At 36.3% G+C, this 15,381-nt stretch overlaps 1 protein-coding gene across 1 annotated transcript; it reads right to left on the bottom strand.

Moving 5' to 3' along the window:
- Positions 1–4,417: 4,417 nt before the first annotated feature.
- Positions 4,418–5,199, bottom strand: LOC137952253 (phytosulfokines-like). Its single transcript, XM_068799362.1, has 2 exons — positions 4,810–5,199; positions 4,418–4,694 (listed from the first exon to the last, which is right to left on the bottom strand). Exons 1-2 carry the CDS (start codon positions 5,053–5,055, stop codon positions 4,560–4,562), a joined length of 381 nt encoding a protein of 126 aa, XP_068655463.1. The 5' UTR covers positions 5,056–5,199; the 3' UTR covers positions 4,418–4,559.
- Positions 5,200–15,381: the final 10,182 nt, after the last annotated feature.

The following is a 15,381-nucleotide window of genomic DNA, read 5'->3' as shown; positions in this document are numbered from 1 at the left end:
CCCTATCCCAAAATGACTAGCCACTTAGAAAACTTCTAGAGGAGTTTTATTACACATCTGAGTATTGCGTATAGACCCACTACCTACAAAAGATAGGAGTGTGCCCTACATCCAGCATGGGTTATGACTGGAGTATGGAACAATGTCATACAACGTGGAGTGATTTTACTCTCAATTATCTTATGTAGGTTGTGCCTCATTAAAGAGACGCGTTGGAAGATATGGAGGACTGCCATTTTATATGAGAAGATCTTTTACACCATTTCTCACAAGCTAGGAGTTCATGATGTTCTCTAACCCCCAGCTTGAAGGAGAGTGTTGGAAGATGGGCCCAAACTCACACAACCAAGGGAGGTCCACATATTCAAGAGTGTTGGAAGATGAGCCTAAACCCATAAGATATGGTCCCACCAGGCACTGGAAGATGTTGATGTTGTTTTCTGTTCATCCACAGCTTTGTTGGTGTCGCAGGGGACTACGACCCCAGCCTCCACCGAGTTACTAAGTTGTTGTCCATTACAGCTTCCATTGAGGGGGAGAAAGAAAGTTCAATCTACCTCTGTTCGGGGCCACTGGGAAGAAGAACACTGTAGCAAAATTAAATGTTTCCTAACTTAGAAAATTTTTATGCCAACTAATAAACTCAAAATATTTGTACTCACCAATCCATGTGGGACTATTCCTTAACAACTCTTTTCTTTTCCTCTCTTCTTCCTATTCCTTCTCCAATTAATTCGAGCACATACATTATAAATACGTGTCGACTGATAGAGACAGAGACAAATTTTTAACGAGATAGAGCTCAAGTAATATGTAAACATTGTATCCAACTACGATACGTAGCTTAAGAGTTAGTTTTTGTAATGAACTAAGAGTCCTTGTAAATTTGTCTATAAATACCTTTTTCCACATCAATAAAGGTATGAAAATTAGTTCTTTTTTCCTCATATTCTGCATGGTATCAAAGCTCGATCAAATTCTTCCTTCCTGTAGCTGAAAATCATGAGAGCTCACCGAAGCCATCGCAGGCTCGATGGCTTGCCATCACCAAAAATATTCGTCGCCACCGCCGCTGTTGTGGCCGCCTCCGTTGCATACTCCCCATCTCCTCGCGTCTTGATAGCCGCTACTTTGTCAGATCTGACGATAGCTGCTCGCCGGCCATCTCCATCACGGACTCCACTCCTTTACCCCTCGTGTCGTATCAGTAGCCACTGCCTTCAATGCTGCTTCCGAACAGGCCAAAGTCTCAGTCGGGAACAAACTCCCTTGGGTGTACGATCACTCCGCCCATGAACTGTTTTTCTTTCTTCGCGTCGAATCTTCATTCGTCTTCCAGCTACGGTCGTGGTGAATTACGTCGTGAACTTGTAGTTAGGGTTTCAGTTTGCAAGTCCAAGTCGTGCAAGACCCTCCTACTACCTGGACTTGTTCTTTCTTCTTTCTTCTTTTCTCCACGTTGAAGCTGTCTTCCTCTTCCAGATACAATCGTAGTGACTGACGTCGTGGACTTGTGGCCTCATTTTTCTTGGCAGAGATTGACATACTTCTGCCATTTGAGAGAAGGTTACCTCGTCGGAGGTTTCGTGTTTGTCTTCTTTGCGGGAAATAGGCCTGTATCTTGGCGGCAATATGCAGCATCAGCTGAGGACGCGAAAAGCCACTTGAAAGCGCTGTTTTTTTAATTAAACAGAAAAATATTTACTTATTTAAAAAAAATTATTTTATTGTTTTAATTGCAATCTGGTCGCCAAAAGAACCTTGTCGTCTTCGTAGATTCTCCCGAGCTTTGCCGGCGGACGGCGGTTCTCCGTCTGAAAGCAAACACGTGTACCCTTCACTGCAACGTGTACCGACAAGACGCAACGTAGACTTCCGGGAGTCGGACGTGTCGATCATGGGATGCGAAGTGGAGCACGTGACTCGAAGTGGACACGCACAAATTTGGGGAGTCCCAACTCCCAAGCATAAGCGACAATGCTCGTGCTCCAGAGTGGGCCCGGCTCGGTTAACGTCTATCACTTTGTGCAGAAGGTGGGCCCACGAATGGGATGATTGCATTTCAAGTCAAAAAGGGATCACCACTTTTGTGAAGAGACGCGGTCAGGTGACTTGGCCCGATTTTTGCGCCTTCTCTACGGACTGAACTTGGACGGGAGTTCATCAACGTCGGCCAGTGTGACGCTTTGCTTGAAAGAGTAATTTATTTAAACGCTTATAAAAATTCGGACCCGACTGAACCGGGTTCATTTGAATCCGGTCTCTCTTCTGGGTTCACACTTTCTATGATCTCAAAGGGAATTTAACCACAAACCGTTCAAACTTGGTTTAGTTCAGTTTTTACTTGAACTCGGCTCCAGTTCAAATTTGAAATAAGACTCGTTAAGTATAACAAGTCAAACTTGAAATTTTCCAAGCTCTGCTTATTCACTCGTGAACTGACTTGTTAATATAGTTTTTTATGAAAATATCTTTTACTCTAATTGTTTTCATCAATTCCCTCTTTAGTTAGTTGATAGTCACTCTTATTTACCATAAACCTTAAAGATGATCGATTGTTCAACCCAAATAAACATATTGATAGAGGTGTTTGCTATTTCTTTGTAGATTATTAAGCTGGTTATTAGACATTAGTATATTTCATTGCAAAGTCTTGGACTCCTCTCTAATACTTTGCAGTTCAATAGTTCCAAGGTCATCACAATATTCTATTTATTTTTTTTATTTATTTTTTAAATTTTAAATGTAGGTTGGAGTTCAAACCAGGCTCGAGCTCGGGTCAAATTCGGTTAAATTTTTTGGGCACAAGTTTGATTCTAATTTTAGGCTTGAGACTGAGCTTGAGTTCAAGCTCGAGAGGTTCAAGTTTGGTTTGGCTCGATGCCAAATCACATGTGAAACATGGTTGAGTCAACCAACCAAGTGGACGAGAAGTCAGACCCAAAAAAGAAAAAGAAAAGTGAAGCCATTATGAGGAAATGGGTTTGGTCCAACGTCACCCACCGAATGAAATTGTGTGAAGCTTCTACGCATCTTGTACATGAATGGAGAGGGGACCCCATCTGATAGCTGACTTCATATAATATTATTTTTGTAAAGACTATGTAAAAAAGTCTACGGAGGTGGGAGGAAATGTGAATGGATTGTGAGCCAAAACTGCTTGGTGGTCACCCATTATGGCTCGTTCCCACTTTATACTGACAAAAAGGTTTTGATTTTTTCCCTATGGGAAAATTCAAAATAGAGAGATGCACCATGAAATTATTGAATTTTAGTCTTAAGTATTATTCATTTTCTTCTCTAAATTAAGAAAAATATAAATTCCTTTTTAAAATTTTAATCACTAATTATTTACTTCAGGAGCACCTATGTCGGACATGATACAACATCCTAACACATGATGCGCATTACACATATTGTATCACATTTTTGGTATTCTAATTGGGCTAATTGTATCTGATTTTACGTATTTTTGTGATACATAATGTTCCCTAACATAGATGCATGCCAACCTAGTTTGCAATTTGTTTTGGCCTTTAAAATTATGTAATATGTAAGCACTTTCAATCAAATAAATATTTATTATTTTAGCAGTTATTGTCAACTTTATTTTTCTTAAAAAATATATAATAATAATAAAATCAAGATTTGACATGTATTTGTTGCCCATAATAGAAGAGGCAAGTCTGAACCCGACCCGTCTGATCCACAGTTTCATAAAACCCCGATCGATCTAACTTAATCACTAGTTAATTTGCTTAGTCAAAACATCATGGTAAAAGTTATAATTTGTATGTATCCATTTATGTAATATCTCATATCGAAGTTAATTAATAGTTTTTTTTACCTATTTTATTCTTCCAATATTAAAATAAGTTTAATATATACACTACATTACATATTTTTTAGACTTTTTAATACTTAAAATGGTAATAAATTAAATAATTATTTTTTATAAATTAAATATTTTTTTAATATTTTATTTTTATTTATATAAAAATGAGATTAAAAAATCAAGCTCTCATGAAAAATATTTTTTCCTCTTTTTAATTACACGTCTGCTGAGGACTCTCTTCCTGGGTCCAGAGCAGTAGAAACTTCCACAAAGATAAAATTATCAGAGGGAGCTGTAGCCGGCCGAACAGAAACGTGAAACGACATTAAAAGCAAAAGGAAACGTTTCCATTCCTTTTCCAAAAGATTCCTTTCAGTAAAACTGGACAGACATGGAAGGTGGCCGCAGCCTGCATGTGTGTTTTCACTTCTGTAGATTCTTCTGCTTTAGTTAGAAATTCCGATTAAGAAGTTCTGCAATTCATTGTCGGTGGTTTACTGTAATCCTTTCGAATCTTCCCATGAAAAACTATAATAAAATGAACTCGAGGAAATTCCTACCAAACAGATTAAACTCAGACTCTTCAACTAATCAAATCATATTATTTATAGTATTTGCATCTCGCGAAACGATTTGGGAGACCCAGAAGAGGATCAATGACCCCAAATCCGAGCCCCTCAAAAAGAAATCGAAACAAAAGATTTAAAACTTTTCTGCTTCTTCTTCAAGGTTGTTTTTTCCCCGCACCTTGGGTGTAGATGTAATCAGTATGAGCCACCAGTGTCCTCCTCATCAAACACTCTTCCTCGCCAACCCCCTCGCAACTTTCCGGCATCTCAGTGGGTTCCGTCTCAACAGACTGCACAAGGAACACACAGAAAAACACCCATGAAGCAAAATCATAACCGGTGAAGATATACGATTGGCGGAATTAATATCGGAAAACAAAGGAAGAAAGAGAGAATAATACATACCATTTCCTGGGTCTCGAGTGCCGAGTCTGCAACCGCGAGCGGCTGACGGCGAGCAGCAGAAGCAAGAGAGAAGAGAAGGAGAAGCGCGAGCAAGAGAAGGGTATTTCTGGCCATGTTTAGAGAAGCGGAAGGAGCCGACCTGTGTGGAATTCGGAACACCAGGGATGCTGTATTTATAGAGTTGAGATTCGAGACAGGCAACGAAAGCGCGTGCGGGAAAGGTTTAAAAAAACGGAAAGGCTGCATTAAATAGCAGCTGAAATTTCGTTGAGAGGTTTAAATATCAAAATAGAAAAACAAAACTCTGGTAATTAAAAGCACGAAAGGCCACCACGGGTTTTCATCAAAGAGTTGCGGGTTTAGGTGGGAGAGTTCGCCGGACGATCCCCGTTTCCACCGGAGACGATAGGAATTGAACGTTGTTATTTTCGGCAATATTTATCCGCTCGGACGCAGCCGTTCGATTCATTCTCCGCAAATTTGGTCAAAGAAATTCGAGATTAGAGAAGGAAATATTAAATAAGTGTATATGACGGCCGTTGCAGGGAATCTACGTTTATGGATTGAACGGATCACGAATGAAAAAGTTGCCTTTGTACTTGTTTCTCGTGTTAGTGGTACTTGAAAACGATACCAGTAGAAAACGAATTCTTGGGAATCTCCTTGGGACAATCACTGGCCGGGTCACAAAAAAAAAAAAAAAACTCAAATATTGTATTCTCTTTTATTTCAACGAATGAAAGAAAGGGGAAGGATTGTTTTCCTAATTAGTTGCCATTGAAGTTCTCCTTTAGGTGGACATGTAAATGGGGAGATAACTAAGGAGAAGGGGGAAGGGTTCTCCCTCTCTCTCTCTCTCTCACATACACACATATACACATGTACACGAAGATGTCTTGCTCGTACAAATCATAAGGGACACATGATTATCGCCTTCTCTATTTCGAAACACAAAGGTGCCACGTCGAAGCAATGTGTTCCTCATGGAATATTAGGACCACATAAAAAGTATCAGATAAGGGTAATTAGCACAAGTAAACTATAGAGGAATTAAGATTTATAGAAAATTCAAAGTATATTGAGGATGTAATTTCTTATTTTCTTCTTTGACTTTGGCAACTGGGTGATGTATATCCAATTTATCATTTGGGTTCAAGTCTTGCAGAGGTGTAATGTCCATGTGAAGTAAATATTCAAAAATATTACAACTAGTTATTTATTTTATCTCTTCATCCATCCATATTAATACTAGGATATGAGTAAGATTACCTATTTACCTACTTACATGTTATCAAATGAAATAGATACAAGTAAGGGACATTTTAGTTTGATTATATATTTCTATTGTAAAATATTACAATATGGCTACTACCACTTAAGAAATCAAATGATGTAACTATACAATTCCTAAAGATTTCAATAGTCAAAACTCTAGAAACTTCATTTTGCCCTGCTACTATGGCCAGTCACCTATACCCACCTCCCCCACCCACACACACAAAATAAGGTTGACATGCAACCCATGTCCATATGACGAGGAATCATGAAATGGAGAGTCAAAGAGAAGAGGAGAAACAAGACAGTTCCCAATTTAACCCGCCTTTCTAAAGTAGGGTGCCCCCCACCCCCTACACACACACACAAAAAGAAAAAAAAAAGGTTGACATGGGACCCATGTCCATACGACGAGGAATCATGAAATGGAGAGTCAAAGAGAGGAGGAGAAAAGAGATAGTTCCCAATTTAACCAGCTTACTAAAGCAGGATGCCCTCCACCCTCTAGATACACATACACATACACATACACACACACACACACACACACACAAAATAAGGTTGACATGCGACACATGACCATACGACGAGGAATCATGAAATGGAGAGTCCAAGGGGGTAGGAGGAGAAAAAAGACAGTTCCCAATTTAACCCGCCCTACATAACATTATTCATCAAGAGTAGAAGATAACTTAGTTAAGCAAATAGATATTGGAATCGACAATAAGCAAATAGAAAGAAAACAAGAATGGAAATAAACACTAGGGGTTGATAGAGATAAAGATAAATGGTGATTGAAACAGAACCGGTGAAGAAGCTAGAAATTATATTGGAAACTCGTAATAAGCACTGGCTGATGACATTTAATGGATGAGTTTAATCTCGTAATAAGCACTGGCTGATGATATTTAATGGATGAGTTTAATTCAATAACATTAAAGTCAAGCACAGATTACTTATTCCCAACAAAATGGAGACTACAACGGCTGGCGTTTGAATGAATCAACTACGCTTCTAGAATGGAGAGAGACAGAAGCAGATAGCAGTTGACTGTAACCTTTTATTGATTCTGTGGTTCTTGAGAAAGCCAGTTTATCCCCTTAATTAATTATTCAACTATTACTACAGAGACGTAAACCCTAAAAAGAAAAGCTCTGACAGTGGTGAGTGGTGACGGTGGAGGTGACGAGAGCCTATCGAGGCAGAGAACAGCGTATGACAACATCTGAGATACGCTGACTTTGTTAAAAAACTCTACGTGACTCGGAATAAAATTGATCGAAACCTTACTTACGAGGATAATAAGCCTAGAAAACGCTGGATAAGGTAAACTGTAGTTACATCCGTTACATGATCAGGGCTGACTAATTTAGAGCTTTGCATAATTTAATCATGAAGCTCTATCCCCTCTTCATCAATCACCATTTTTAAAAGCCCATTCCATGTTCTGTTTGATACTACTAGTATTGGAATATCGTATTGGAAGGTCCTTTGAAGCTTAAAAATGGAGGTTATGAGTACCATCTCAGCTTTATTGCTGGGTCCATTTTTAATATACGACTTCCACAGGTTGAAGATGAACCGCCACGTAGGTTTAATGTGCTCAAAAAGGTTCGTTCCAAGGGAACATCAGAGGAGAGAAAATTTTGGTAAGACTGGATGCTTTTGAGATGCTTCATTCCATAAATGCGAAAATTTGGCACAAAGTGAGCTATTTGTGGATTTTGTGGCCACCCATAATAAATAAGAACTCTTAAAGAAGGTCCAGTGGTTCGGAGAAGATTTACTGTTATGTGATTTAATGTCTGCAATTGTCTTTCAGAAAGCCAGAAGCACTGTTTGTTGTTTAGAGAGGATAGAAAATACCTCCTCCACAAGGAAAAATGTGAGTGGAGGTTGATGATGGTTAGTGGTAGAGTAACTGTAAACACGCTCAGAGAAGGCTTGTCGAAATTGGAGAGAAATGAAGAAAGACTTTCTGGATTTGGTGTCTTTTGACATCCTTCACCTGCGTCGGTTCACTTTCCGCAAAGAACCCTGCTTTGGCCTTTTCTTCCTGCATCGGATATATACAAACTCCTGCATTTACATTCTTTCGGGCAAATAATCAAACAGGTGTTGGATGTGTTCATACGTGACACCTTAAAAAACTGAAGAAATTCTTGCAGTCCTGGAAGCTTCTGAGGATGATGGCGTTATCGAGTCATCATATCGTGTGCAGTTGACTGTGAATAGATGGAAGGAAAAGGGTTCCATTGATTAACCAGACACCAGTATCTACGGAGTTGTCAGCTGAACTGTAAATATTTCCATTTATTACATTGAGCAGCTGCTTGCGGTTCTGAAAAAACGGTAAAGAAGTCATTAAGGAATTCCGCTTAATATGGTCTCTCTCGACTGTAGATCTTTGTCTCTATCATGTGTCAGTCGACAGATTGATCACTTAATTGTCACCTGTGTATAAAATATTAAGGGAATTTTACCAAAATACCGGTTTTAAACAATTTATTTATGAAAATAACGAAGACCACAAATTATTTACAAAACTACCGAACTTTGACCGGTCCACTGTATATGTGGACAGTCAAAGGTGACACGTAAGCTTTGACTGCTTACGTGTCGCTCCATCATCAGAGCGATGCTGTAGATGAACACATGGACTGCCACGTCATTATTATTGACACGTCATTTGCCACGTCATTACATGATAAAATTTTGAATAAAATTAAAAAAATTAAAAAATCACATACACTTTTTATTACCTTATATCTAAAATAAAAAATTATTTAAAAAATTAATAAACAATTAAAAAATTAACTCTTACTTATTTAACACCATTTAATATCAATTAAAATATTTATTAATTAAAAAAATTATCGTTATACTTTTTATTTCTTCATATTTTACAAAATAAAATAAAATAAGTAAATTAATTAGATTTAAAATATTTATAAATTAAAAAATACAAAAAAAATATTTTAGAGTTAAAAATACAATTTATTTGTATATTTTTATCACCTTATTTACGAAATAATAATATTTACAAATTTTAAATATTTATAAATTTAAAAAATCTTACTCTTAAGTCTTACCCATATATTATCGATTTAAAATATTTAAAATTTTTAAAAAAATACAAAAAAACTATTTTAGAGTTTAAAAATATAATTTATTTGTATATTTTTATCACCTTATTTATAAAATAATATTTAGAAATTTTAAATATTTATAAATAAAAATAATCTAACTCTTACCCATTTACTATGGATTTAAAATATTTATAAATAATTTTTTTTATTTTTAAGTCTTGCCCGTATATTATCTATTTAAAATATTTATAAATAGAAAAAAATTTACTCTTAAATCTTACCCATATATTATCCATTTAAAATATTTATAAATTAAAAAAAATATACAAAAAAATTGTTTTAGATTTTAAAAATATAATTTATTTGTATACTTTTTATCACCTTATTTACAAAATAATAAATTATTAAAAAATATATTATTTAATTAAAAATCTTACAAAACTTTACAATAATTTTAATTTGGCAAAAATTTTATTAACATAAAATCAGAAATTAAACAGTAAATCACATAAAAATCAATACAGTAATTAAACACCTAAATTCAAATTAATATTATAATTAAATACAATAATTCTATCCAATTAACAAAAACCCTAAAAAATCACCCCAAGGTTTTGAGAGAATGGCCGGGACGAACAAAGGGGAAGGGAAAGAGCGTCGGCGGCGAGAGGAAAGGGGAAGGGAAAGAACGTCGGCAGCGAGAGGATGAACAGAGGGGAACGGAGAAAAAGAACGAATGATAAGGCTGAGACGAAGAGAGAGTGGTTGAGCGGAGGGCGTCGAGGGCGAGGCCGAGCGGCGGCAATAGGGGCGAGGTCGAGGCCGAGGCAGAGCAGAGGCCGCAGGCGAGCGGCCGAGGCCGAGCGGCGGCAACAGGGGAGGCGAGCGGCAACAGGGGAGGTGAGCGGCAGCAGGGGAGGCGGCAGAAGGCGAGCGACGAGAGGAGAGCAGCCGAGACGAGAGGCGAGGAGAAAATCGTGGAGGAGAAAATCGCTTGCGGCCGCTGCTCTGCCTCGGCCTCGTCCCCGCTACCGCCGCTCGCCTGCGGCTGCTGCTCTGCCTCGGCCTCGACCTCGCCCCTGTTGCCGCCGCTCGGCCTCGCCCTCGACGCCCTCCGCTCAACCCTCTGTTCATCCTCTCGCCGCCGATGTTCTTTCCCTTCCCCTTTTTGTTAATTGAATAGAATTATTTTATTTAATTATAATATTAATTTGAATTTAGGTGTTTAATTACTGTATTGATTTTTATGTGATTTACTGTTTAATTTCTGATTTTATGTTAATAAAATTTTTGCCAAATTAAAATTATTGTAAAGTTTTGTAAGATTTTTAATTAAATAATATATTTTTTAATAATTTATTATTTTGTAAATAAGGTGATAAAAAGTATACAAATAAATTATATTTTTAAAATCTAAAACAATTTTTTTGTATATTTTTTTTAATTTATAAATATTTTAAATGGATAATATATGGGTAAGATTTAAGAGTAAATTTTTTTCTATTTATAAATATTTTAAATAGATAATATATGGGTAAGACTTAAAAATAAAAAAAATATTTATAAATATTTTAAATCCATAGTAAATGGGTAAGAGTTAGATTATTTTTATTTATAAATATTTAAAATTTCTAAATATTATTTTATAAATAAGGTGATAAAAATATACAAATAAATTATATTTTTAAACTCTAAAATAGTTTTTTTGTATTTTTTTAAAAATTTTAAATATTTTAAATCGATAATATATGGGTAAGACTTAAGAGTAAGATTTTTTAAATTTATAAATATTTAAAATTTGTAAATATTATTATTTCGTAAATAAGGTGATAAAATATACAAATAAAGTATTTTTAAACTCTAAAATATTTTTTTTGTATTTTTTTAATTTATAAATATTTTAAATCTAATTAATTTACTTATTTTATTTTATTTTGTAAAATATGAAGAAATAAAAAGTATAACGATAATTTTTTTAATTAATAAATATTTTAATTGATATTAAATGGTGTTAAATAAGTAAGAGTTAATTTTTAATTGTTTATTAATTTTTTTAAATAATATTTTATTTTAGATATAAGGTAATAAAAAGTGTATGTGATTTTTTAATTTTTTTTAAATTTATTCAAAATTTTATCATGACGTGGCGAATGACGTGTCAATAATAATGACGTGGCAGTCTATGTGTTCATCTACTGATGATGGAGCGACACGTAAACAGTCAAAGCTTACGTGTCACCTTTGACTGTCCACATATACGGTGGACCGGTCAAAGTTCGGTAGTTTTGTAAATAATTTGTGGTCTTCGTTATTTTCATAAATAAGTTGTTTAAAACCGGTATTTTGGTAAAATTCCCAAATATTAACTATGGTCAGTCGTAGCTTATGAATGGAATTCATCTCTTCACTGCACACGTCCTGTTCGATGAATTACTCTGTTCTGTAAATGACCCACCTGGTGTGTGCAATTCATTTTGATCAGGTTCCTGTTTCCAACCCGAACCCACAGTTTGCTCGCGATAGTTCAGCTTGCCGTCTAAAGATGATCGAATAAGCTTCAGCTGCCAGTTCTCAACCTTCCATAAATACAAGTTGCTTCAGATTTCAATCTTCCGCACATCCTCAAAGTGGGCAGTTGTCATTTACTGTAGAAAGAATAAAGCGACTGAAACAATCAGACTACTTTTCCTCTCACGGCTCTGTATTCAACTTTGGATAAATGTTAAAACGTTCAAAGGCGAAATAGAGATCCATTTCAAAGAAAAGGAAGACCAGTAATCCCTGTAACTGGTCAAAGCTTCCTGGTGACAGGACGTGTTCTTCCGCAACCACACAGTTGCTTTCTAACCTTCTCCACACATAATTTTCTCCAACAACAGAAGTCCCCATCACATGAATCTTGAGTGGATCTTGAAAGAATGAAAAGATTTCAGACAAGAACTCGATGTCTTTAGTCTTCTTTGAACGATCACCATAAGATAAGATTCCACCATGCAAAACTAAGTGCAAATGACAGAAAAACCGCAAGTATTCAAGGTTCAAATAATCAAATGGAACAACTATCTTTTTGGTGTTTCGGGTTCCCATTTCAGTTTTGAGATCAATGTGAAAAAGCTATCAAGTTTCTTTGATTGAAACTTGATGTAACACCTAGTAGACGAACTGATGCATTATGAACACATAATCTTCAAGTCTTATTTAATTCAAGGCTTTAGTCGTATTTTAATGATGTTGAATGAGTGTTTTGTCTACCTCAAAACCAGTAACCATCAATTAGCTTCGTGGGTTTGTCTAGTAATTATTATATATGGACTTCTATGGAGTTGTTCAACTCAGAAGCTTTTGATGGGAAATCCGGTGAGATGAATATCAACAAAGTGACAAACCCATCTGTGAAGAAATTGTGGAAACCAAATACCAAATGACTTTCTTACGTTTTACATTCATGTACTTGAGCTTCTATCCAGACCAATCAACTACCAAATGAAAAATAAAAAAAATTACTAGCCTTTGTTGAGTTAAAAGAGTTTCCGAATCAGGCGGAATTCCTGCCAGAAAAACAGTGACAAGAAAGAATCCATTGGTTATGTTTTGTTGGTACATATAGAAGGTGACAAGCTTGTATTTTTCTGAATTGCAGGAGGATTTTGAATTGTCTACCACTAGAAACAATCAGCTGCATTAGTCTCGTTTCTGATCCTGAATATGATATTTGAATTGTTTTTCGTTAAAGAAAAACTTTTCCGTGATTGATTGCATTGAAATCCCTGTATTTGTCTCCTCCTGGAATAAGCAACCAGGGTCATCCATTATTCTGGTAAACATTAGTTTTATCATTCTCAATGGTGATTGAAACAGATCGAAGTGCAGGCCAGTGGCCGGCAGAGGCAACCCATTCTCAGCATCTAGAAAGCTAGTGCCGGCCATTTGAGAACAAATCCCTGCAAAGACTTCTCAATCATGGCGTTGAAATCTTGTAACAGGGACCAGTAGAGTATATGCATGGAAGGGGATCCAGTAAGAGTTATTACAGAGAGAAATGATCCATTAATCAGCTTAACCCATCTGTCATTCAATTCATGAGCCACGAGTTCTTCTCTCTCTCTCTCTCAGTTAAACAAGAACACAGGCTTCCAGTCTTGTAGCATTCATGAGCATCCAGAAGTGAAAGTGTTTTTCACATGATCACCGGCGACATGGTAGAGAGGAAGATAGTGACACATCACAGATTTCTTCAATGGGGCATCGTCAGTTTGTCATCTCCTGCTCTCACGTCTCACCTCCTCCCAGTGCCTCATGGATAGAATTTGAGATTCTGTGGTTGCAGAACAACGAGGACGAAGACTCAATATCTGGCCATAATAAAGGCTAAAGGTACAGTAGATGAAGGATGAAAGCTTGAACCGTTTTGTTTGGTTTTGGACTCATTAATGAGGAATGGAGATTCAATGGTGACTGCATTGGTCTCTCATTCCGGCGCTGGGTAAAGACCAACTCCCAACCGTTCTCCACAGGTTTTGCAGAAGCCATACCATGCTGCATTATCTAATTAATCTGAACAATGGTATAATAATGGATTTAGGTCCAGGTTCCAGAGTTAAAAAAAAAAGGCTACATTTGGACCCATATATTATTATATATCCAATTAGCTTCATTCATAGTTTGGTTTCAGAATTGTCGTAGATGGTGGAAGAAGCAATTGCAACTCGTACCAATGGGTGAGTGGGAGATAGTGCAGTATGTGCTCGGTTACAAATCTGGCTACATCAAGGGGTGGGGTCAAGGTTAGCTGCTTCTTCCCATGACACCTCAAGGATCTTCTAGTCATGCAACTGAGCTTGAGGATGAGTTGCGTTGGACTCGGAACGAGATGCATTCTCTACAAGATCAACATGATAGTCTATGGTTGAGTATGATGAGATGCAACAATTCTTTCTACAACTCCATGCAAAGCAAGAGAGGTGTTCCCTAGGTACCCCCCCTATGTGATAAAGCAAGATCAACTTCTTGTCTTGTGACTGTATATTTTTTTGCTTTAATGTGTATATTAATTATGTTTGTTTTTATTAGTATATTTATTATTTTCTGATATCATATCATTTTTATAAAATAAAATAAAAATATTTTGGAAAATAAAAATTTACCTTCTACTAGTGCAATTTTTATTTTATTGATAGAAGGTTCTTTATTTTTTTTAAATATTGTACTTTACTCATGAAAATAGGAGTTTCCCAAGCAAAATGTTAATCTTATGTTAGCAAAATTTCAATATTTATGTGGAGAAATAGAACTTTTGCCAGGAAAGTTAAAATTTTGTTGGCAGAAGATGGTTTTTGCCAATGAAACTTTGTTAATAGAGATTTGAAATTAGGGGTTGGCAATGGGCCGAATTTCTCGAGGAATCCACCTAACCCAACCCAAAAACCCCAAGGATGGATTTTAAGTTTCACCACGTGGGTAGAGGAAAAACATGCACGGGTTCGAGCAGGGAAGGGTTTTACCAAACTTGACCCAAACCCGACCCGACCTGACCCTAATCCAACCTGATTAACTTATATGCTTTATAGATTATAATTATATGTTTAAAAATAAAAAGAGAGAATTTTTTACTTTTTAAGAGATTTTTATTATTTTTATTTATAATATGATTTTTTTTATGAATGGTAGATTGGGCCATGGGCCAAAGCGGGGATGGTCAGGAATAAGGGGACGACACATGGATGGAGAACATATCGGGCTAGGGGTGTGGGGATGGATTTTTTTTGTTTTTGTTTTTGGGTTTGGGTTCAAGTTCAGGGTTTAGCTTCAAGTTTGGGTTTCAAACACTCCACCACAACGCAACCCAACCCGTGCCCACCCTTATTTGAAACTTTTGCCATAGTTATTTTGTCGACAAAAGTAGTAGTTTCAAAAATGTGCCAAGTAGCTCTGCCAACAAAATTTTGTGAGCAAAACTTATACCACAAAAAACACTTCTACTAGCAAAATATTTCAATGGCCTAAGTCAAATTTCTTGTACTGCAATACCTGATACATATTAACGATACTTGGATGTAACATATAACCCCATACCCAAAAATAGATACATGTCGGCCGATACTCGATACATATCGGCCATACATGGGTATAATCTATAACTCCATGTCCAAAAAATGATATGTATCAATCGACACTTGATACATATTATAGGCAACCATACAATAAGCAT

The sequence above is a fragment of the Aristolochia californica genome, unplaced genomic scaffold (assembly GCF_029961685.1).
Source record: "Aristolochia californica isolate CCGP_79_NKW_82.1479 unplaced genomic scaffold, dmAriCali1.0.hap1 SCAF_15, whole genome shotgun sequence".
NCBI lineage: Eukaryota > Viridiplantae > Streptophyta > Magnoliopsida > Piperales > Aristolochiaceae > Aristolochia > Aristolochia californica.
Note: the sequence above shows the minus strand (reverse complement) of the source record. Positions and strands in the feature narration are given on the sequence as shown.